Raw genomic sequence first — 22983 nt, forward strand, 5'->3', positions numbered from 1 at the left:
GAAGTGGCAGATGTTTGGATTACTTGTAAACCAAAAGCACCATGTGACACTCGGGTCAGTTACTCAAAGGTCTGTTGTATATTCTTTTCAGGGACTTTTGAAATGGATTTGAAGTCTGTTGATTGAAACCACAGCAAGCTAGTTTATATTCTGATTGCCCTCTGTACTCATGAAATGTCTATATTTGGTCATTTCTCAATGTAGGGCCCGTCTGCATCTCATTCCTTTCCCCTCCTAATAATGGGAACTTATCCAACAGCCATAAAGGAAATAGAGAGATTTTGCCTATTCACTTTGGTTATAATGTGGCTTTGGAGAGTTGAGATATAAGTATGATTTCGTTTGCACGGATGTTTTCCAGTATAAGGCTCGGGGAGGACAAGAAAGGTTTCCAATCATCTTCATGCAAAATTTCACGAAGTTGTGTTATATATTTTACACACAAGTGCAATCATTAAGTAATGCCACTAGAGGCAGCGATAGACATACAAAAGCTAAAAGAGCACACGAAGAAATCCGATAGGCGTGTTCTGCTTCCAACGGCGCTGGGCAAACCGATCGCACTATGATATCAAAGTACCGCGAGAGCGATTCAAAACGTGTGTTATCGACTCCCTCTCGCGGCACTTTGATGTCATATGTTTGCGCAGCGCTGCAAGAAGTCGGACAGCCCAAAGTCATCCGCCGCAACAGCACGTGTGTGTAATTACGTCAGCAAGAATCGGATAAGAAGAAAATGGAGGAGTACGCGAGGGAGCCGTGGTAAGCCGACAACCTGAAACAACTTCTTATTTTAACATTTTGAATATTATCTTTATCAGTTTGCAGAACGAACACAATGTCTCTTAAAATGTATACGGTAAAAATCGTTTGAGGCACGAAATATTCCGTTATTGTCATTTCGATGTATGCTCGCAAACTAGCTCATCGTCCTTCAGTTGAAGGCTTCATGCTGTCAGTAAAGCCCATGACCTTGCCCTGCCGGTATCTGTAATAGGTTAAATGTTTTTATTAATATTAAAAAAAACGTGTGAGTTTACTATTAATATATTTCGCTTAAATAACTTAAACTGTGTAAAAATAATTAAACAAATATATAATTAAGATCTGTTTAGGAAGCTCTGTAGATTAACTTACCTGGCTAGCAGACGTGAACAAACAAACACTGGAAATTTGTAAAACAACTTATTTTTCTTTGATTATTTCAAATATTTAACATGGTATACGTTTATTTACCATATGCCAAATCACATGAAACGTTACTATTATGTACGTTAAATTATGTATTATAGTATAGTACGTGGGTGATTCTCACGAAAACTTGGTTTTAAAAATGTCAAGCATGAAAATGTAAAAATTGCTTAAATTTACTTTTTTCCCACCAGACATTGAAAAACACAGTCTGGAGTAAATGGGAACATTCATTTAAAAACTTTTACTTATCATTTAACACTTTTTGTAACATAATTTAAAAAGTCAGTCCTAAAAAATCTCATTACCGCAACAGTCAGAAAACATCAACACTGACATATTTTCAAAATGACATGACAAACCTGAAAGAACATAATTTGGAGATTCTGCACATGCATTTAAAATCAAAGTATTATGCTTCTATTAATTAAATTAACATTTAATAAACATCTGTTGCGGTAATGATAATAAAAATGTCGTGTAAGCATTCTGACAAGACAATATTTCAACTTAACTGTAAAAAAATGATCTTACCTGGTAGCCATCTTGAAGTAACTGGTCCATGTGCTTGGTCACTCAAAAATCAATCTTTATTAAAATTCTGTATGTGTGCTTAAACAGTTCTCAAAAAGTGTTGCGAAGGATGAGAACAATAGGCATGGACACATCATTTTCCTAATTTTTCTTCATTATTATTATACATGAATATTCAGTAAATATTTTTTCTGTCATCTAAAGTAGTCTAGCAAAACATCCATTTTTTTTCTTAATATTTTTGTATTAATTTGATTAAATTACAAAATAACGCATGTTCAAACACCGGACACATTGCGGTCATGAGAATTTCAGCAGAAAATGAGATAAAATTTACAATTATAAATTCTTATGTTGAAATCACACATTGTGCAAGGTAGAACACAGTATTGTGTTAATTCTGATGCTTTTTAATGTTACTATATTACACATTTTAAAGCTAAAATCATTAGTGCCGTGGTGTTTCAATGGTTTCGTGAGAATCACCCACTTGTAAAACTGGGGTTTGTTAGCTGAACCCCAATAACATAAGTTATTTACTTGAAGTACCCCCTGAGATTTAAATAAATATTTGGATAATTGCATGACATATTACATGTTTAACTTCAAAAACATTTATTTTTCATCTTTCATCCTTTTAATTTTTTTCTGAATTACTGTAACTGTCACACGACATGCAGATTAAACAAATAAAATATATATTTTTAGTTAGTGTTTTATTTAGATTCTGAAATATTTATTAACATTAATAATTGTTTTTTTTTTTTTTAATAATTAATTGTTTTTCATCAACTCACGAACCCTGTGCAATTCCCTCGCGAACCACCAGGGGTTCTACAGTTTGGGAAATCTTTTACTATACTATATAGTATTCTATAATATCAACTTTAGAAAATTCATAAACTGTGGTACACTTTAGTATTACTGTAGTAAGGTTTATAAAAGCTATAGTAACTAGGAGCTACTGTATTTGTATCTGGGTTTTCTAAAACTGTGTTTTTCTCTTGGATTTGTACCATAGCAATGCTTTGGTTTTTAAAAATTGTATTATACAGTGCTATTCTTTGAAGTACCATGCAGTGCTAGGCGTTATGGTATGTGAATTTGGTAATCATTCAGTGATCCCCCCCCCCCAATGGGGGTGTGTTACCATGTTATTATTTTACTGTACTATGGTATAACCGCATAGTACAACAGTAGTGTATTGTTATACTTGTCATGACCTGCACTGTTTTTCTCAGCCCCTGGAGGATAGTGGATGACTGTGGTGGTGCTTTCACCATGGGAGCCATCGGTGGAGGGATCTTTCAGGCAGTCAAAGGTTTTCGAAACTCTCCTGCTGTAAGTAATTCTTTATCCTGCAGATACAGTTATGCTGTTTTTTGTGCATTTTAAGTTACTGTTATTTTAATGGCCTGCTTTGCTTTATGGGCCCCATAAAATGATGCTGGTGTGCATAATGACATTTGTAAATCTTTTCAGGGGGTAAATCACAGACTGAAGGGTAGTTTGACTGCTATAAGGACCAGGGCTCCACAACTAGGAGGTAAAGTTCAAGTTAAACATTTGTTATAGGCATGCCAAAATTGATTAGATGTTAGGTAGGGATGTGATGGCATTATGCATCAAAACAAAACTAATTCTTTTCATTGTAATCTGATTTGATGAATGGTTTGGAATGTGTTTGGGTGTGTCAGCCTATGTGTCTTTGAAATCTAGGCTGAAGTCTCATAATTTAATTATGAGATTAGGATCTTTAAAGTTTGATTTTACACTTTATTTTTACATTGATTTTAATCAAGTCAAAGTTATATTTTCACATTATGTTATAAAATTGTAAATCACAAAAATGACGTTAGAGGTTTTCACAGACTGGGGCACACATGTTTAATACATTATTGTGTGTTTGTGATAAACTGAGATATTGACTTGGCTCATACATTTTATTTAAAGGGGACACTTCACAAGACTTTTTTTAAGATGTAAAATGAGTGCGTATGTGAAGTTGTACCTAAAAATACCACTTTGTACTTGTGAGCAAAATGTGCTTTTAAATGCAAATGAGCTGATCTTAGACGGTGGGCCGAGGCTCCGTATCTGCTTTACTTTTCGAAATGGATGATCCCCATGGAGGGACAACCTGAATTTGTAAAGTTTGGACGGTTGTTTTATTCTCAACGATATGAAAAGTGTTGCCACTCGCATTTATTGCACATTTCCCCCCGAAATGATAAAATGTCCCCGTAAATATGAAGGCAAACGCGGTTGCCTACTATATCAGTCGAACCAATAGAGCGGCAAGATACTGACATAGGATTATTATTAACCAATCAGATGTATGTTAGTAGAACAGCTGTTACGGATTCATACACGAGCTGCAGCGGAATTGACCATCGCCAAGGACATTCTTTGTGTGATTGTAAGTATCCATTTGATTTAATTGATATCTATTTAAAATGTTTGTTGTGTACACTGGTTTGTTCAAACGTATGCATGCGTCTCGTAAGTGTCGTTTTACGTAGACGTAGACTAACGTTAACCGTTCCGTACAACAACGATGTTCCGTGCAGATTCACTTTTACCGCAGATCGGTCATACACAAAATATGTACATGTGTCGTCTTCATTTCTCTTACATCTCCGTTTAAGAGAGACACACCCCAGCCGGTTGTTCTAGTAATATTTCATAAAGTTCGCGCCCACTGCGCTTGAAAATGACCGGTGGGCAAGCCACACTTCGAGAGCTGCTTGGGTGTAGACATGTAGAGCAGCGGAAATTTACATTTCGATATAATTTATGCTTTTCACAGTATTATAGATTTTATAAGCTGCAATGTTCACTTCCTCTGTTTCTTCCACAGTTTTTTTTGAAAAGTAAATTCAGCTTTGACAGTCAAAGTTCACATTGTTAACAGCCTCTCCTCAATGACTGTTTTGTATAAGTGCTTGTACCCATTTGCATATGTTAGTTAATGTTCTTGTGTTTTTGTGTGGTGAGGTACCGGGTATAATCTCGATGGCACCCTTACAAACATTAACCATGGTTTTATTGTGGTAAAAGTGTAGTAACCAAGGTATTTTGTTGTATTGATTACTATCAGCAAAACTATGGTTTTACTACACTAACCACGATTTAACTATGGTTTTTAAAAACCATAGTTGTCAAAACAATAGTTGTTTTGTGGTTACCATGGTTTTACTACAGTTACCATTTATTAACTGTAGAAAAACAATGGTTAATTTTTGTAAGGGCAGGTGAAGTGATACCTTGTTTTATACTGTTAATTTTATTTTAACCTCTTTACTGCTGTTTTTCTGAACCTTATACTTCTTATGTTTGCAGATAATGCAAGGTGTGGGGCCTGCTTGGATGTGTAAAGACCATGGGCTTAAGACCTTAGAGCCTGTGTTTTTACTGGCGTTGCCTCTGCATCCTCTGCCTCTACCACTAAAAAAGTGCAAAACAATAGGTTTAGGTTCTGCACATCACTGATTGAAGAAAAATGATTTGTAACTTTCAGCAGTGAAAAACTCATGCTACATATATTGGTTCCACCTGTTCCCTTAACATGGGTAATAAACCAATTTCACATCGTTTAGGGGTCTCATTTATAAAACTGTGCGTAGGATCCTTACTAAAGTCTACGTGCGCACAGGAGCCAAGAATGGCATACACCAAGAAAGTATTGAGACCTATAAAGCGGAGCGCTGTTCCCTTTGTGAATCGCAGATCGCCTGCAGGTGTTCATGCATGGGTCGTCCTCGGGTCCCACCCTGCAAGCCCATCTCTCATTAAGTTTTTTCTTTTATAGAACACAACCTTTGTGTGGGAACTGGTGTACGCACATTTCCAGCCCCGTTTTGTGCATACGGCAGTTCCCACACAAAGGTTGTGATCTATACAAAACCGAACTTAATGGGAGAATGGGCTTGCAGGGTGGGACCTGAGAATGATTCATGTATGAACACTTGCAGGTGATCTGTGATTTATAAAGGGAACAGTGCTTTGTTTTGTCTTGGTGTTTTTTGCCGTATGCCATTTTTGGCTTTTGTGCGTATGTAGACTTTTAGTAAGGATTTATAAATGAGACCCCAGGTGTCTGGTTTTGTTGATAATAACGATGCCAATCATGCCATAATTGAAAAGGTAAATTTTGTAGGTTGTTTTTATTATATTACTGTTAATACACTGCATCTACATTTGTACTACTCTTATACTTTTACTACACTGCCCATGTGTATGTATATACACTGTACATGTTGCCACCCGCCAGCGATTTTCTATGTAACTGTTATAATAATCTTAAACCATTTGTCTTAGATGCATTTTTGCTCTGCTATTTAAAGGCTACTGCTTAAACATTGCATATTTAATTTATACTACTGTAAACCATGCTACTTTCTTCACTGCATGTCTATACAATATACTACCAACCTTCCTTTGCAGTTTCTTCAATAAAAACTTCCTCTCTTCTCCTTTGTGCACTTTTTATCTTTGTGATATTTGTGAAATTGCTGTAGCACTGCCTGTGGTAGCTAGTGTTAGCTAGTTTGATTAACTTGTTTGTCGGTTCCTGGCTTTGTAACTTATATGCCTGTATTATTCTTGTGTACTGCTTTCTCTGCATTCAAGGTCTTTTTTCACAGAAACACTGATTAAATCAATTTCTGCCAACTTGTGCCTGTGAAGGGAATGGTGGGTCCACTATCCTCAAATACATGCATGCAGCACTTCATTTTTTGACATTTCTTTCCAGTAAACATGATAAAGCAGGGAAAATAATTGTCTGTCTTGCTTTATGACGTTGTGTTTCCAAGCGATAACAGATATCAGAACGGTGTAAAAAAATAGAACGGTGAATTTATTAAAGATTACAAAAAAATGACAGGACATGACAAAGATGGTTACAAAAAATAAAAACAGTAAGAATGGGCAACGTTACCTCTACATTCACATTTTGTGTCAAACTGAATATTAAAACTGCATTAGTGGCTAAAATTAGTTAACAAGTTCAATCTTTCCAGCGAAACTCGCCAGTTTGTTGACACGCGTCATCACTTTTCCACGCACGCTATTGGATGAAGGCAACAAATACGTCATGAACTTCGGACCCCAAACGTAGCTGCTTGCTCTATTCGCCGGGAAAATAACCTGGAGAAAGTTACCGATATTATAGTAATGTGCAAGGTGTGTAAGTGGCAACAATTTTTATTTGCTTTGTTGAAAAGCGTAGCGGTTACATAAAAAAAACTGGGTTATCCATCACAAGAGATCGTCTGATAACACGAAATCTCCCCTCGGCCCACCGTCTATCTCTGCACTAAATGGCCGTGGTTGGATAGTGCAGATTAAGTGGCGGTGTTATCACCTTCTGACATCATAGGGGGAGCCAAATTTCTATGACCTATTTTTTACATGCTTGCAGAGAATGGTTTACCAAAACTAAGTTACTGGGTTGTTATTTTTCATATTTTGGTTGATAGAAGCACTAGGAATCCAATTATAGCACTTAGGGTGTTTTCACATCTGTAGTTCGGTTCATTTGGCAGGTGTGAATGCACCCTTAAACATGGAAAGTCAGTGAATTTTAAGTTTTTTGTTCATGTTAAAATTTTTGTGTATATCTCTTGTGATATGGTTTATGTGATAATATTTATATCATGGTTTTGTATAAGGTATCGGTCACTATCCTATCTAGACTTGATCTGGAACGTAATTTTTAATCCATGAATTTAAATTACATACTTTGTGCATGGCTAGGAAGCTTTGCTGTGTGGGGTGGACTCTTCTCCATGATCGACTGTGGACTGGTGAAGGTGAGAGGGAAAGAAGACCCCTGGAACTCAATCACAAGTGGAGCAATGACAGGAGCCATTTTAGCAGCAAGAAGTAAGTCAAATCCCCAAAATGTTGTTTAATGATATATTTTCCCATTGGCTACCCTGTATATTTGTTTCCCACGATAAGGGAGCCTTTATATGTTTTTAGAGTTCTTTTAAAGGAAGGAAACCCTGATTTGTATTAAACCGGTGTTCAACTGTCTGTCTCATTACAGATGGGCCTGTAGCTATGGTTGGCTCTGCAGCAATGGGAGGTATACTGCTTGCATTAATAGAAGGTGCTGGAATTCTCCTCACAAGGTTCGCCTCATCACAATTCCCAACCGGTAAGTGTACCAAATTGTCCATTGGTGATTGATCAGGATATTTGATTAATTGTAATATGGTTAATTAGATAGACAACTAAAATGTATATTTTGTTAATTGAAACCAAAAATTCACCGTCATCTTTCTCTACAGGTCCACAGTTTGCAGAAGAACCTGCTCCAATGCCTGCTTCTTCATTTGGGGACTATAGACAGTACCAATGAGAAACCTTTTAAAAGGCTTTTTCCTATTCCATGAACTCACCTGAGACACTGAAGTTTAAAATGAGGACCTGTATGACTCTCATTTATCTACACAGCATGCACGAACGACTGTGATGAGAGAATAAGGAGGGGCAGACTTGTTTCTGTGTTCGTCTGCCGTATGCCTTATTAATTTCAGCCTTGTCATTGGCCCATGGGTCACCCTATTTAAGTCAAAGGAAACCTCTTGAAAATCAGACCAGTGTTTTGATCCACTTGTCCCCATTTTTTTTTTTTGTATGATTGTCTGTTGTGTGTTTGATGATGCTGATGACACGTGTAAATGTTTGAAAGCTGGGCTATGCAAGGTTGTTTGAGTTGAGCACCAATCAATTGGCTGTATAAAGTGGATGTTTGCGTGCGTGTGAATGCGTTGATTACAGTGTGCGTGCAGAAGAGTTTAATACATGCCTGTGTACTGACTGTTTGCCTTCATGTTAACATTCTTATAGGCTTTACCAAGATCTTATATATATAGCTGAGTTTTTAATTGATTGCTCCTTGCCAAACCCTTACGTGCAGACTATATTTCATCAAAGTTTACTCTTTAATATAACTATTTATTTTCTCAGTGTACAACTTCTCGGTTTCAATGTAATATGCTGTATTGTACTTGAAATGGTTATCTACAGTAAATATTAAAAACTTATGTCAGCCAAGAATGCATCAGAAAAAAGGATGAATGGACAGAATTAAGCATCTCTTGTGTTGACTGTATGAGCTAATGAAGCTGAGAAACATCATAAATAAAATAGTTGTTACTATTGGGAAGATCTGATTTTTCAGTGCTAACCATATTCACAATGTTGGTCATAGAATATGACAAATTAATTGTTAAACTAGTTTAAATGGATCAGTTTTGAAGCAATAAAATTGAAAATGTCCTGGTGTTGTCCACTAGAGGGAGGTATATACTTAAAGTAGTGTTGCAACTGAATTGTAATACACAAGCTTTCCTATTAATTGTTTGTTTTGGGTATTGCATTGACAAATTAATGTACATATTTTAGTGATGTAGATTAATTAATTTAATATTCTTTGATAATATGTTGAAAAGATGCATTTCCATCATATTAAAGCTGCAATCCTTATTTTTTTGTTAAATAAATTCAAGTTCAGTTTTTAAAACTTGTCTCATTACCGGCTTACCGATTCACAACGGTAAGCTTATAATAATAAATACAGCATAGAGTGAACTTGGGTCCATTTTCGCGGCAAATATTGGCGTGACGTCATCTGATTTCAAGGCCTACGTAAAGATAAGTTGTACATAATGTGCAATGTAATGTTTCAAACAAAGGCAGAAGTCACGGACTGCAGCTTTAACTACGAAAAGTTTGACGGAGAAAGAGGGTCTGAAATAACTTACAGTCTCACACTAAACATTACGCAAATATTGATTTTGGGTGTCGGAGGATCTTCTGAAGGACAATGCGACGGTAACGTCTTTGTGGAGAAACGATACTTACTTACAAAGCTGTTAAATTGCTTTCAAATGTTAGTCAGTTTGAAGGTTTCTTTAGCATTCTCTGCTTGATGATAATGCAAAGTTACTTTTTATAGACGTTTCATTGGACGCATGCGCATTGCGTAACAGTTATACGCACCTGGCCCGAAGTTAACTTCTTGTCTGTGCTTGCTTGTTGTTTATCGGTCTGCCTAGTGACCAAACTGACCTCTGGAACAAATACCTTGTGGAAAATAAAAAAGTTTCGGTTTCCAAAAGACGAGTGGTGACAGTGAGGACAGTGCTCTGCGGTTTTGGCAGCCAGGCAAGAATTTACGGATCTGTAGCTACTGTATAACTTACATTAATTTTACACAGTAACACGCTTTAGCAATGATTTAAATTAAGGTAATTTACTGGTTATTTATTTAGCATGTTATCAGAAATAATGTGCGGCCGGTGACGACTTTTTTCGAGGGCGCTCGATCGTCACAACATATGTAGCCCGTCATGTTTGTGGTTCGTAATTTCAAAATATGTTTGGTGCATTGAGTGAACCTGTGTGCATCACGTCTCTTGTCAAAATAAGTGCCTGCTGCAGACGCGTCTAAAGGGTTTATGATAAAAGAGACGCTGGCGTTTGCCAGATACTCGCATGCATAATCAGAGTTTACTGTTAAAGGAATATTCAATTTTCTTAAAAGAAAAATCCAGATAATTTACTCACCACCATGTCATCCAAAATGTTGATGTCTTTCTTTGTTCAGTCGAGAAGAAATTATGTTTTTTGAGGAAAACATTGCAGGATTTTTTTCATTTTAATGGACTTTAATAGACACCAACAATTAATACTTAACTCAACACTTAACAGTTTTTTTCAACAGAGTTTCAAAGGACTATAAACAATCCCAAACAAGGCATAAGGGTCTTATCAAGCAAAACGATTGTCATTTTCGACAAGAAAAATAAAAAATATGTACTTCTAAACCACAACTTTTTTTGCTAGGTCCGGTCCAGCGCGACCTAACGTAAATGCGTAGTGACGTAGGGAGGTCACGTGTTACATATATAAAACGCACATTTGCGGACCATTTTAAACAATAAACTGCCACAAAGACATTAATTAGTATCAGTTGACATACAACAACGTAAGAACGGTCCACTTTCAAGACACTTGTAAACACTGGGGCGGAGTTTCGCGTTCATCCTCTGTGACCTCTTGACGTCATGACGTATTGCGTGGAGTCACTGATGCATCACGACCGGATCTGGACGGGAAGTTGTGCTTTGAAAGTGTATATTTGTTGTTTTTGTTGTCAAAAATGACAGTCGTTTTGCTGGGTGGGACCCTTGTGCCTCGTTTGGGATTGTTTGTAGTCCTTTGAAACTCCGTTGAAAAAAACTGTTAAGTGTTGAGTTAAGTATTAATTGTTGGTGTCTATTAAAGTCCATTAAAATGAGAAAAATCCTGCAATGTTTTCCTCAAAAAACATAATTTCTTCTCGACTGAACAAAGAAAGACATCAACATTTTGGATGACATGGTGGTGAGTAAATTATCTGGATTTTTCTTTTAAGAAAATTGAATATTCCTTTAAGGGAGTGTCTTGGGTGTATTTTGTGAAAGTGAGCGTTTAAAAAAAAAATCATAAACAGTACTTATTTTGACAAAACACGTGATGCACATGGTTCACATGACGCAACAAACACATATTTTGAAAACACGAGCAACACACATGACACTCCGAACACATATTTTAAATTTGCGCCTCTTGGAAGAGCAGTCACGAGTCACGACCCCCCACTGGTAGATTGACTGTTGAGACCGAGGTCTACAGGAAGTTACGTTTGGTCCACAAAGTCTTTTGTTTATGTTGTTGCTGCTGAAATTGTCTAAAATATAGATCTTTCTTTTTGTTTTCATCTGCGTCATATTCAGTGTCCTTACAACGAACTAACTTCTCTTTCCAAACCAGTCATTATCTTTGACCTTATGACCCTTCAGTTAAAGACTAAAGTGGTTTGGCTTGACTTTTATTTACACTCCGATCTCTTTCAGTAAAGTCATGTCTCCTTTAAAAGGCTTCGGTCCTTAATGCTTCATCCTGCTTGCTTGTAACTTTGTTTGGAGACAGCACTGGGAAGAAGGTCAAATCGTGGTGCAAACAACTCATTAATAATTTAAGCCAGCCAACATGACTGGTTGCTAATCTACATAGGTCCCAAAAAGAGCTGCAATTTATAATTCAAGGCTTTTGAAGGCACTGTGGGAGCGTAGCTTACTTAATTGTATACAAGAGCATTGAACAGGCACTCAAGATCTCTGGTTGAAAGACTCCTAGACATTGGTTGTTTGAGTTGTGGTGGGTCTGAATGAGGGAGAGAGTCTGTGTTTGGGATATGTTAGGGGAGATACGAGGTGTGGATGGTAATACAAATGTTACAATTTTAGTTGCGAAAAATGATTGAACATTCAATGCCCCCAACAATAAAATATTTTAGGGCTTGGCATAACTAGAAAGATGTATAATAAAAAATAAAGTCTTAAGAAATATTTAGTTTTTTATATTTTTGTTTTAGCTCATTTTAATTCAGAATTTTAAGCCATCTAAAGGCCTCCTAATTGGGCCCACCCCCTTGGTTGAGAAACACAGCTCTAAAGTACGTCTGTCTATGTTTCTTATTTTGTTTAATGGGCCTTGTAAAACACAGTTGGATACACTGTTTAGTATGTAGGATGAGCATCACACAGAATTAACAGGCTATCAAAGAGACTCCTAATTAGATGCCGCTGTAAACACGTAAACACTTCCCCATCAGAGACCCGCAGGCCCTCTTGCTTTTTGTCTGGTAGCATATGCAGCTCCCGGAGGCTTTACCACCAGATGCACACTAACTACCACTTGTTATTTGTTGCCCTGCGTGGTATCAATGTTTTAAACTGACAGAAGCTGTACATATATATTCAGTAAATTCTGTTGTTATGACAATCAGGAAGTGCATACGCATGCCTAATTGTTCTTCAGTGATAAATAGTTGAAAATAATCATGATTTATAAATGGATCGTCTCACGGGAAGCTGTTGTGTTCAGGAAAGACTGCTAATAGTGACTTGGCAATGCATCTTTTCCGCCAATGAAACCGTTTTTATCACTATCCTGGTCTGTCCATCACTCTCGTCTGGACGAATGACATTTTCGCAGATGTTTCACAGTCGTGAATGAAATATAATGATACTGCGAGGCTTGAAGGGAGCTGCACAGAATAATCGGCAGTTCATAAACGTCATATTAACTATTTATGTCTACAATCAGAGACTGTCGAGCGAATAGTGGAAAGCGGAAAAAATAAATAAGATAAAATACATTCGACATGACAGTATGATGTATAAAAGACATCATCGCTGTTGGTGATAATAAACCCTAAGACGTTTGTCAGAATGCTGGGTATTCAATGAAATCTTGGTATATGTAGTGGATTCTTCTAGAAATTGGGAGGTATGTGGACACATTGTGTCAGCCTTTGCTGATATGCAAGAATCTTATTTTACGTACGCATTGCTCGCCTGTAGATTACTTGCGGGATTTAACTTTGTGTCATGCAAATTTTTCGCTTGAGTTGAATATTTTCAACTTGCGCAGAGGCACGTTTGAGGCGAATAGCGCATGTTTTTGCGGCAATCGCGCTGCCTAACTGTGGGTTTACACCAGATGCGAGTTCAACGATTTGCGCGAGTAGATTACATACAAAGTCAATGCAAAGACGCGATCAGATGCGTCCTCGCATAGGGCGATGCGAATGATGCGATATGGGCAGTGCGTTTGCCGTGAAAACACGCGCTATTCGCCTCAAACGCGTCTTCGCCCAAGTTGAAAATATTCAACTGAAGCGAAAAATTTTCTTGACATGAAGTTAAATCCCACAAGTAATCTAGAGCGAGCAACACGATGTGATTGCACGCTTCGCGTTTGGTGTAAACCCACAGTAATTCGTGTCATTCGCATCGCCCCGCGCGAGGACGCGTCTGATCGCGGCTTTGCATTGACTTTGTATGTAATCTACTCGCGCAAATCGTTGAACTCGCGTTGGATGTGTATGCCCCGTTATACTTGAGTATAAATGAGTAAAAATGCATTTCTGAAGTTGTGCTTTAAATTATGATCACTTTTAGTTATTGCGATTCTATAGCTGAATATATACATTAGCCCACTTAATACTAACTACTTCTAAACCACTCAATCCTCTCTGTTTTTTCACAATATTTAAGGCACCGCTATTCAGTCCTATTGTAATGGACAGATCGTTCCCTAAGGTAGCCATGGTTACTACAAGGGCATCAACTGATGGATAGAGACGCTCTTTCAGACGTCTGGAATAAAAGAGAGGCAGTTTTGAAGAGGCAATGCAGGGTGATGGAGGAGGGATTCAGATCTGAACAAAATAAAATGGCCATAGAGAATGGACTTCTTTCAGAGATATAGAGCGGTCGGTCTAATTTGCACTTTCCCTCACAGACCCGCGCTGACAGCAGACGTTTTTATCAGTAAGGAACACACTGCATGGAGAGAAACACATTCGTTTCAATGCCGAGTCCTTGCCGAGGACAATGGCCCAGCAGGACGGAACATAATCGCTTTTTTTTTTTAAAGAATCAGAGCAAACATTATTTAGCCGTATTTATTTGCCAAGTAAACAACGGTGCACAGTGGAACTAAACATGGCTTTGTGATGAAGGCCAACAGATGCTCATATAATGCAGGCGAAAGTGTTGCAATGACTTTCCTCAAAAAGCTTTTTTTCAGTTCGTACTGTAGTACTTACACTAGCAGTCAGACCATGTACATGTAGTCATCCTTTAATAATACTTTTATAAACATTTATCTAGATCATCAATTTTTTTTGCTTTACAGTTCTTTAAAAACATCTATACCATAGCTATTTTAGTCTACACACTTTTTTCAATGCATGATTGGGTAAAATATGAAGAAACCCAGCAATTGGTCTATATTAATCTTTAAAATGTCAATGTTTGACCCAACTATGGGTTGACACAACCCAATATTTTTGGAGTGCGGTAAAAGTGTAAGCCAGATCAAATGGGTTTTAAAATCATGTCTAGGCTCTTGATTGGTAGTGAATGTTTTATAACAAATCAGAAGCATATTTTTCGAAGTCACTTAGTAGGAGCTTTACTTTTTGTGATGTTGGTGTTTTGATTATCACAGTGAAGAACTGTACAACATGTGTCCTCAGATGGAATTTTGGGAAGATGCTCACCTTTCCATCTTTATGCTGAGGGACTAAGTGCAGTAGGCCAAAATCTCACTAGATGCAAATCCAGCCATATCATTCCTCATTAGAGAACAGACATTAATAAATCATGTCTTTTCATTCAATGATAAGCGTGTACATGCGTGTGTGCGTGTCATGTCTTATTTAGAAAAACATTCATGTCTCATGGGCTCATCCAGCTCTCCACCCACTTATTTTGTCTCAGTTTTTATTAAATGCCTGTATTTCTTAAAAGATATTAGCTTTTTTTTTAAAGAGGGAGAAGTCCCTCAGTACAATATGTTGCATCCTAATTTCCTGTTTTAGTGGACATAACGTTGATCCACTGAACAAAGCTGTGCATATCGAAGTACTCAAGTGGGTCTTTAACACTTAATTTGCATTCATATTTTGTGTGTCACATTTCAAATACTATATGTTATTGTGCGTCTAGTGATCAACTTTGACTTGGCTTGATTGTAATTAGTCAGTTCGGTGTCAAAATATAGAGAAAAGTTTGGAGAGAGGTTTTTCTGTAGTTTTATATACATGAATGATGCTGCCTGGGGCCTCTGAGATCTACAGTGTGCTTCTGAGGGGGTGGATGAGTGATTAGATGTCCTCTCATCGTTTGTGCTTCTGTGCTAATAAATAACCTGCAAACGCAAATAAACAGACGCATCCATCATAAGTGCGTCCCACAGACAGTGACTGATTTCCGTTTCGGCACTCCTGAGGGTGCTGATACGTGACACTGGCACTTTTATTGTGAGAGATGATGGCTTCCAGTGATCCAATATAGTCGTGGGTGACATTATTACTGAGTTGTGCAGAGACGCCCGCCCTGGCTGAGTGAGCAGGTGAGTGTGTACCTTCAGTTTTTTTTATATATTTTACATAACATGGCAGGATTTAAGAGAACAAGAAAGTCGTGGTATCTATATCTGTCTGTCCGTCCGTCTATCTATCTGTTCGTCCGCCTATCTATCTATATGTCCGTCCCCCTATCTGTCTGTCCGCCTATCTGTCCATTCGCCTATCTGTCTGTCTGTCTGTCTGTCCGTCCGTCTATCTATCTATCTATCTATCTATCTATCTATCTATCTATCTATCTATCTATCTATCTATCTATCTATCTATCTATCTATCTATCTATCTATCTATCTATCTATCTATCTATCTATCTATCTATCTATCTATCTGTCCGTCCACCTATCTATCTATCTGTCCGTCCACCTTTCTATTTATCTGTCCATCCACCTATCTATCTATCTGTCTGTCCACCTATCTATCTGTCTGTCCACCTATCTATCTATCTGTCTGTCCACCTATCTATCTATCTGTCTGTCCACCTATCTGTCTATCTGTCCGTCCACCTATCTATCTGTCCATCCACTTATCTATCTATCTGTCCATCCACCTATCTGTCTATCTGTCCGTCCACCTATCTATCTATCTATCTATCTGTCCGTCCACCTATCTATCTATCTGTCTATCTATCTATTCTATAACATTCATTTGTATGCATCTGATGGTGTCCAACACTTGTTGTTGTTTTGTTTTCCCTTGGAGCCCTCAACTTTGCAGTTTATCCCTGCCCGTGTTAACAGCCCTCTGCTCCCTTTCTGATAGTTGCCAGCCCAATAAATACTGTCTCTGTATGCTGCGATCCAGTCCCCTGCCCTCCTGCTCCAAGATTGATCCCTTATCCCCACCCCTTCTTTTCTCTCCTCCACCAGGCTTGCAGCTTTAGAACCCATGTGAATAGGTGTAGCTCTGCGGCTCCGACAGATGGCCAGAGCTGCCCCGATTCAGTCACACTGCTGCCGAATGAATGCCGGCTCGGAGAGACTCCCAGAAAGACTGGAAAAAACACAGTCTGAGGAATAGTACGGAGAGCAAGAAAAGATGGAGTGATAGAGTTTCCCCCGGTTGTGAGAGAATAAGGGAAATGGGAACGTGTTAATATGCATGAGGGGAAGAGTTACTGCCTGAGAGAGAAACAGAAAGAGTGTGTTCGGTGAGTGGGAGTGGACCAAATTGAATTGTAGATTGAGGGACTTCTTTCCATAACGCCCTCTTTTATTTATCTGCTACAGAACCACGCCTCCTTCTTTTAACATCTCTGTGTGTCTATATCAGGGGATCGGCTATGAGAGAGCCCACTCGCACGGCTGACCGAGGGGGAGCCAAGTCAGGGGTGGTCTGCCGTGGACTGGACAGGTGACGGATCATTACATTCGCCTCTCGTAGTTACATTGTTTCGGCGAAGGATTCGGAAGTGGACATCAGTAAGGTACGTGCCTTTGTTTCAATTATTGCTCGGTACCATCACCTCTATGGAAGTCACTGTCAGTGCAGCATGCATTGGAAAGCATGCACAGGTATAGCTAATTTCTTCATTGCTTCTATGTCGCCCACTAGATTTTAAAGTGCACAATTCTGCATGCGTTTCAAAAATTTAAATTAAATTTATTTTTGGCATTTTAAACAATTATTGTTTTGATGTACTGGTGCACTAATGTGTATGATCGTTACCTTTATAAAAAATAGCTATTAGCTAAATAATTTTTATCGTATAACTGTATATAATTTAAAAATCAAAATGAGGGATTGTTTTATTTAAAAGGTTAGTTCACCAAAAAAAAAAAGATAAGTCAATGATAATTTAATTTTCACTTTTTTATTGAACTATCCTTTACAGTGATGTTGCTGGTTGTATACAAAGGGCAACCAAAGCTTTGGCACTAAGAGATTCAGTAATACACCCAAAGTTTTGACACTAATGGCTCCCTTTTCCTTTACACTTACATTCATTCATTAAGCAGATGCTTTTATTCAAAGCAACTTACAAATGAGAGAGCATTTAACATTTTATCATTTTGGTTTTAGAATAGAATAGAATAGAATATAACTTTATTGTCATTATATAAAAATACAATGAAATTTGTTTAGAAGCTCTCAGAAAACAACAAAAACAGGATCCACATAATATAAATAACTACCAAATAATATCACCACAGAGTAGTATATATACAGTGGAATTAAATAATGCAAACAACAATGCAAAAAGAAGTTTGACCAAGTATCAGTACATTTAGCAGCAACGCTTGGGTATGTAATTGGTCAGTTTCAGTTTACCACAAACTGAATTTGCTATATCAGTTTCTTCATGTTAGTGAAAGATTTCAAAGAACGTCATAATTCATATCTTATTGGCTTGTCTTTCGTATCTGCATCAATGTTGTAGGATTATAGACCATTTAAGGACTCAAGCTAAAGTGTCTGGTGTCGTCACCATTTTTAAATGCTGCGTGACTCATTCTGCATGTTTTATAAAACGTAGCTCTCACGGTCAAATTGTTTGGATGTTTGGAAGGCTTGAGATCCACAGGGTTAAATATTCATCAGTGAACATGCTTTTGTATTAGCCACGTGAGGGTATGAAGTAACATCAGAGGTGATGGAGGCTCAAAGATCAATCATTTATTATTTAATGTACACTGTCTCCATTCAGCCCCACATCAACTGGCCTATTTTCCGCTTCTGTCTGAAGCCGAGTCGTGGACCAGGTCTTGCAACATGTAGTGCACGCACAGGCAAATTAATGGCTTGCTTTGGGTCCTGAAAGAGAAGCCGTTTGGGTTTATCAGGGTTGCTTTATTCACACATCCATATAGGAGCTTTTTTAAAAGTAGTTCAGAAGTAACTTTGGAGCTGAATAAAGTTGCTCATCTGGGACTTTCCCCTGACAGCAATTTGCTCTCAATTTCTTAATTCCTGAGTGGGAGCTATTTAGGGTTCATTTGCATAGGTACAACTGGGATTCAATAGTGTTCTCATGTCTGGTGATTTTGCTTAATTTACAGGCTAGAAAGCACACATTTTTATCCAAAGCAACTTACAGTGCATTCAATGTGTACATCTTATCAGTATGTGTGTTTCCTGGGATCGAACCTACAACCAACCAATCAATGCATAGCTTTACTTTTTTGTTATTTGAGTATTTTACCTACGTTTTACAGGCTTTACAGTAGGGGTGTGGTGGATCACAAAACTCATGGTTTGGATCACATTACGGTTTTTGAGGCACAGATCATTTTTCGGATCAACAAAAAAGGGGTGTAAAAAATCAAATATGAACAAATGTTCGAGAGAGTTACCGGTTTGTATTTGGTAACCTTACTATAGGGGGAAAATAAACGGCGCGGGTTGATAAAAGTCACGTGACTCAAAAGTTAAATGTGTATTAAAACTTACCAGGTTGTCCTTACTGACACTCTTCCAAGTGAGGTCTTTTTTATTCCTGTCTCTATATAAATAAGAACTTGTGTCGTATAGCTCCGGGTGACTGCTTACAGAAAATATCAAGCGTTCTTTCAGGTTGAATGAGTGACTCCGGGCGGGGCTGCCACCACAGCAGCAAGCAGGCTCCTGATTGGTTAACGCGGCGTGAAAATCCTCCAAGGTTCAAATTCTTCAACTCGGGTCTCAGCCGCAAATTTGCATCAAACGCAAAAAGCACCATTCGCGCGTACTGCGCCAGGTGCTCAATTTGCGCCATTCGCACAAACTAGATGCGCGATTGAGGGGGAATCGCGTCTTCCGCGCCAAACACCTCATCTGTGCGCCGAGACCTCCAGACGGATGTCAACGCATCTTCACATTGACTTAACATTGAAATCACTCGCGCTTCACGCCTCTACCGCGGCTGGTGTAAACGCAGCATTAGGTTGTTTGATTAACATTAATGGTTATTGTCTTTTTAAGATAAGCACGGACTGGCTTCTGCCTAATCTATAGATACACTTAAGACATAAACACATGTTTATTAGAAAAAGAATACTGTGGAGATCTTTTGTCAAGAACAGAAAGATTTTATGTTTGCTTGCTTTTTAAAACGCGTCTCTCCGTGTGTGCACTTTTGAGTGCACTTAAACGCGCGCATACACAGACGGAGGGCGAATTCCAAATGGCCAGAGGCGGACACTACTTAAGTATTTTTACTTTCTACATAAAAGTAAATTTTCTATTATTCGTATTTTATCCGTGTTTTTCTTTGGAAAACATACATTCCAGCATATTATCATAATTTTTACTCCACTAGATTTCATAATTTCATGTTTTTGGTTTATATTTAATATTTAAGTACATTAAACATCTATTGTTTTTTACTTTTACTTAAGTAAAAAGTACTTTTTTACTTTTACTCAAGAAAAGTAAAAGTACACAATTTTTATGTAATTAGGTATTAAATAAATTTTAATATGCAATATAAAAGGAATACACAGTATGATTCTATGTTTTAGAATGTATTGAAATTTTTAGTAAAGTACAATTTTTTCCCAAGAAAACTCATAGATGCTTGGAAATTTAACTAAAATACTCAAGTAGTGTCCACCTCTGCAAATGGTGCAGCATAAACAGTCATCCCACATAAAAACGTTACGTTGTTTTTCATTGCTCTATTTGCCAAATGTATTTTAATAGACGTCAGTACACAGTAGTGCAACTCTCTCTGTAGTCTACACATCAAGAGTTCTGATCTTTGAAGGGAATAGGGATGATCACGTCTGGCTGGAGCTGGACCGGACACATTCAACCGCATGTGTGTCCGTGCGTGCAGAAAGCTGCTCACTTTGGCGCCTTTTTGCGGTTAAATTGTTTAAAAACACTTGAATGTTAGCATTTGCAAGCCTTCGAAACATGTGCAAATGATAAACTTTTCCTATTTAAATTTGCATATTAATCCGCGAATTGCATGCAAGCCGAACCGTGGCTCATGATCTGTATGAATCGGGGATCAACAGAGATCTGTCACACCACTACTTTACATGCTTAGAATAGTTTGCTGAACCACAGATCCAGTCAAGGGATGGTGAGGGTTAGTTTGATTCACTGATAATCCAAAAGTATTACATTAAAGAGTCTGGACACTAGTCAAGTCCTAACCACCCGCGGCACTTCAATTAAAAACACAGGATCTTATTTACATGAGATGCTGAGAGCAAAACGTAGCCTGCTATGAATGTAAAATCTGTGCCCAGTGTTGATCGTCTTAAATGTTAATAGCTGACTGAAAATCTTTGATGAGTGATTTGAAGCACAGCTCTGCACTGAGACAGAGAGTGATGTGAATGCATTATTACAAAGCTGTGCTAGGATACTGCAGGTACCCAGCTGAGATCTGTAATTACATCAAACCCATCACATGGAGAACATCAATCTTAGATCAGAATCAGAATTTGCACCTTAAATAATGACGTTTTTTTCTGATATCTGAATATGAGATGATGGGTAACAAGCATTAAAATTCAACAAGAGAATCTGTCCCTTGTTGCTTATAACAATAAACTGTCACAACAGGTAACTTGAAACTTATAAAACTTATAATAGGGAAAAATGAACATATGTATGTCTCGTTCCGGACTTCATTGTTTATAGTTCATACAGTATGCTGTACATGTGCATGTGTCTTTTGCTCATTTTTATAGCATTTTTTGCCTTTGCCATTCTCTTCAACTAGACCCTCAGGCTTTACCCAACAGAATGTTATAGGGTCTCGCTCTGACTTCAGCTCACATCTACCAATTACCCTCGCTCGTTTTTTCTCTCTCTCGCTTACTCGCTCTCTTTCTCTCCATATCTCTTGCTCCCTCAGGAGCTCGGCAGCCTTTGTGGCTGCTTATTAACTTTTATGGAATTATTTCCAAAATTGGATTTAGTCAACTCGCTGAAGAAAACAGATTAGCTGGGTACCCTTACATGCAGCAGATTTTTAGTGGCCTGAAACTTAACCTATGTGTTTTAATGTACACCATTTGTTTGAATGGCAGTATCTGTCTCTTTCCCAAAGTTTTTTTTCGCTTTTGGCAAAATTACTTTACAATTCAACATTTTGTATTAATGTATCTAGTTAATGTATCCTCTCATTTAGCAGTCCATTTCTGTACATAAACACTAAGACTTTGAAAACTTTTTTAAGTTTGCTAAAGGACATCTCAAAAATTTACAGTTTTCTTGTAAATGGGCATTTTTTTCAGGCTTAGATTCAGTAATTTCACTTAAATGGCAATGCAAAGATATTAATGAAAAGTAACTTTAAGTCATTTGCTGCAAAAAGTGCATGCAAGACTTTCCACTTCCAATAAAAGTTCCCACTCTCCACTATCCTTTCTGTTTAAAAGTTAAAGGTTCAAGAATTTGGTCAATATCCTAATATATTTGGTAAACCTCCTTAAACCAGGTAAAATTTGCACCTTGACATACTTCCATGCACTTAGAGGACTTTGCTGAAAAATCGATGTGGTGTTTAACAAAGCGGTATTTCTGAATGGCCTGAGGCCATTTCAAATAATATAATTCAATAACGATAAATTAATCTTTATAAAGTTTCTCGATAAAATTGTATTGACAGTTCAATAAGTGATCGATAATGTTTACGCACTGTGCGTAATGCTGTGCAAGCACTTCTGGATGCTGCACGTGGTCTTGGTTTACAATCACAGTGTTGGTTAAGAATGAGTGGAGTAATGATGAGGCAAGTTATTCATTAAGGGTCTATGATATCCGCAATGCGGATAACGCAGACGGAATCCAAATGCGCGGAAACATTTTCCTTTTGTGTAATGCTGCGTTCACACCAGCCGTGGTAGAGGCGGCAAAAACATGCTATTCGTGCGTAGTTTGACGCTTAAACATTTGAGTTTACTCGCTTCATTCGCGGGTGCATTTGTAGTCATTCGAGACATTCACGCGGAAATTTGCATCATGGGAGGGGCTTCTGTGACTCCGCTGAGACTCCGCCCGCTTCCTGTAATCACGTCACTACTACAGCAAGGTCCTGATTGGTTAATGCGGCGCGGAAATCCGCCGGAATTTAGATTTTTAAAATGACAGTGCTTTTTGTGTCATAAATTTTCATTTCATAACAAATATATTTACATTTAATACAGATCCCTGAGAATTTAAACTAGATTTTAGTATTGGTATTTGTCATGTTCTGAATAAAAAGTAGTTTAAAACCATTATTAACGGTCTGGTTTTTACCATTTTCATTCAGGAGCAAAAATCTACCTTTAAATTAGACAGGAATAAAGATTTGTTATTTATCATGATAAATCGATATCGAC

General features: G+C 37.7%; 2 protein-coding genes across 4 annotated transcripts in view; both read left to right on the plus strand.

Annotated features, from left to right (window-relative positions):
• The first annotated feature begins 626 nt into the window (after nt 1-626).
• Nucleotides 627-8898, plus strand: timm17a (translocase of inner mitochondrial membrane 17 homolog A (yeast)). The gene is made up of 6 exons (XM_055184326.2): nt 627-762; nt 2967-3066; nt 3208-3271; nt 7486-7614; nt 7781-7891; nt 8025-8898. The coding sequence occupies exons 1-6, from the start codon at nt 737-739 to the stop codon at nt 8093-8095; spliced, it is 501 nt and encodes a 166-aa protein (XP_055040301.1). The 5' UTR covers nt 627-736; the 3' UTR covers nt 8096-8898.
• A 5686-nt stretch (nt 8899-14584) lies between these two features.
• The window catches only part of sulf2a (sulfatase 2a), a 34110-nt gene continuing 25711 nt past the window's right edge, over nt 14585-22983 (plus strand). Inside the window, exons 1-3 of one of the 3 annotated variants that reach the window (XM_073876077.1) lie at nt 14585-15711; nt 16591-16871; nt 16951-17147. The gene's annotated coding sequence lies outside the window, so the exon portion shown is untranslated. Of the gene's footprint in view, nt 15712-16351; nt 16872-16950; nt 17148-22983 lie in introns of those variants that run through there. The other 2 variants (XM_073876075.1, XM_073876076.1) reach the window with 2 other exon arrangements.

The sequence above is a fragment of the Misgurnus anguillicaudatus genome, chromosome 14 (genome assembly GCF_027580225.2).
Source record: "Misgurnus anguillicaudatus chromosome 14, ASM2758022v2, whole genome shotgun sequence".
Classification (NCBI taxonomy): domain Eukaryota; kingdom Metazoa; phylum Chordata; class Actinopteri; order Cypriniformes; family Cobitidae; genus Misgurnus; species Misgurnus anguillicaudatus.

Excerpts from the sequence above, each read along its gene's own strand:
- timm17a (XM_055184326.2), top strand. The coding sequence starts at position 737 with ATGGAGGAGTACGCGAGGGAGCCGTG. Across the intron at positions 3,067-3,207 it reads GTTTTCGAAACTCTCCTGCT|GGGGTAAATCACAGACTGAA; the intron begins GTAAGTAATTCT and ends AAATCTTTTCAG. Across the intron at positions 7,615-7,780 it reads AGCCATTTTAGCAGCAAGAA|ATGGGCCTGTAGCTATGGTT; the intron begins GTAAGTCAAATC and ends GTCTCATTACAG.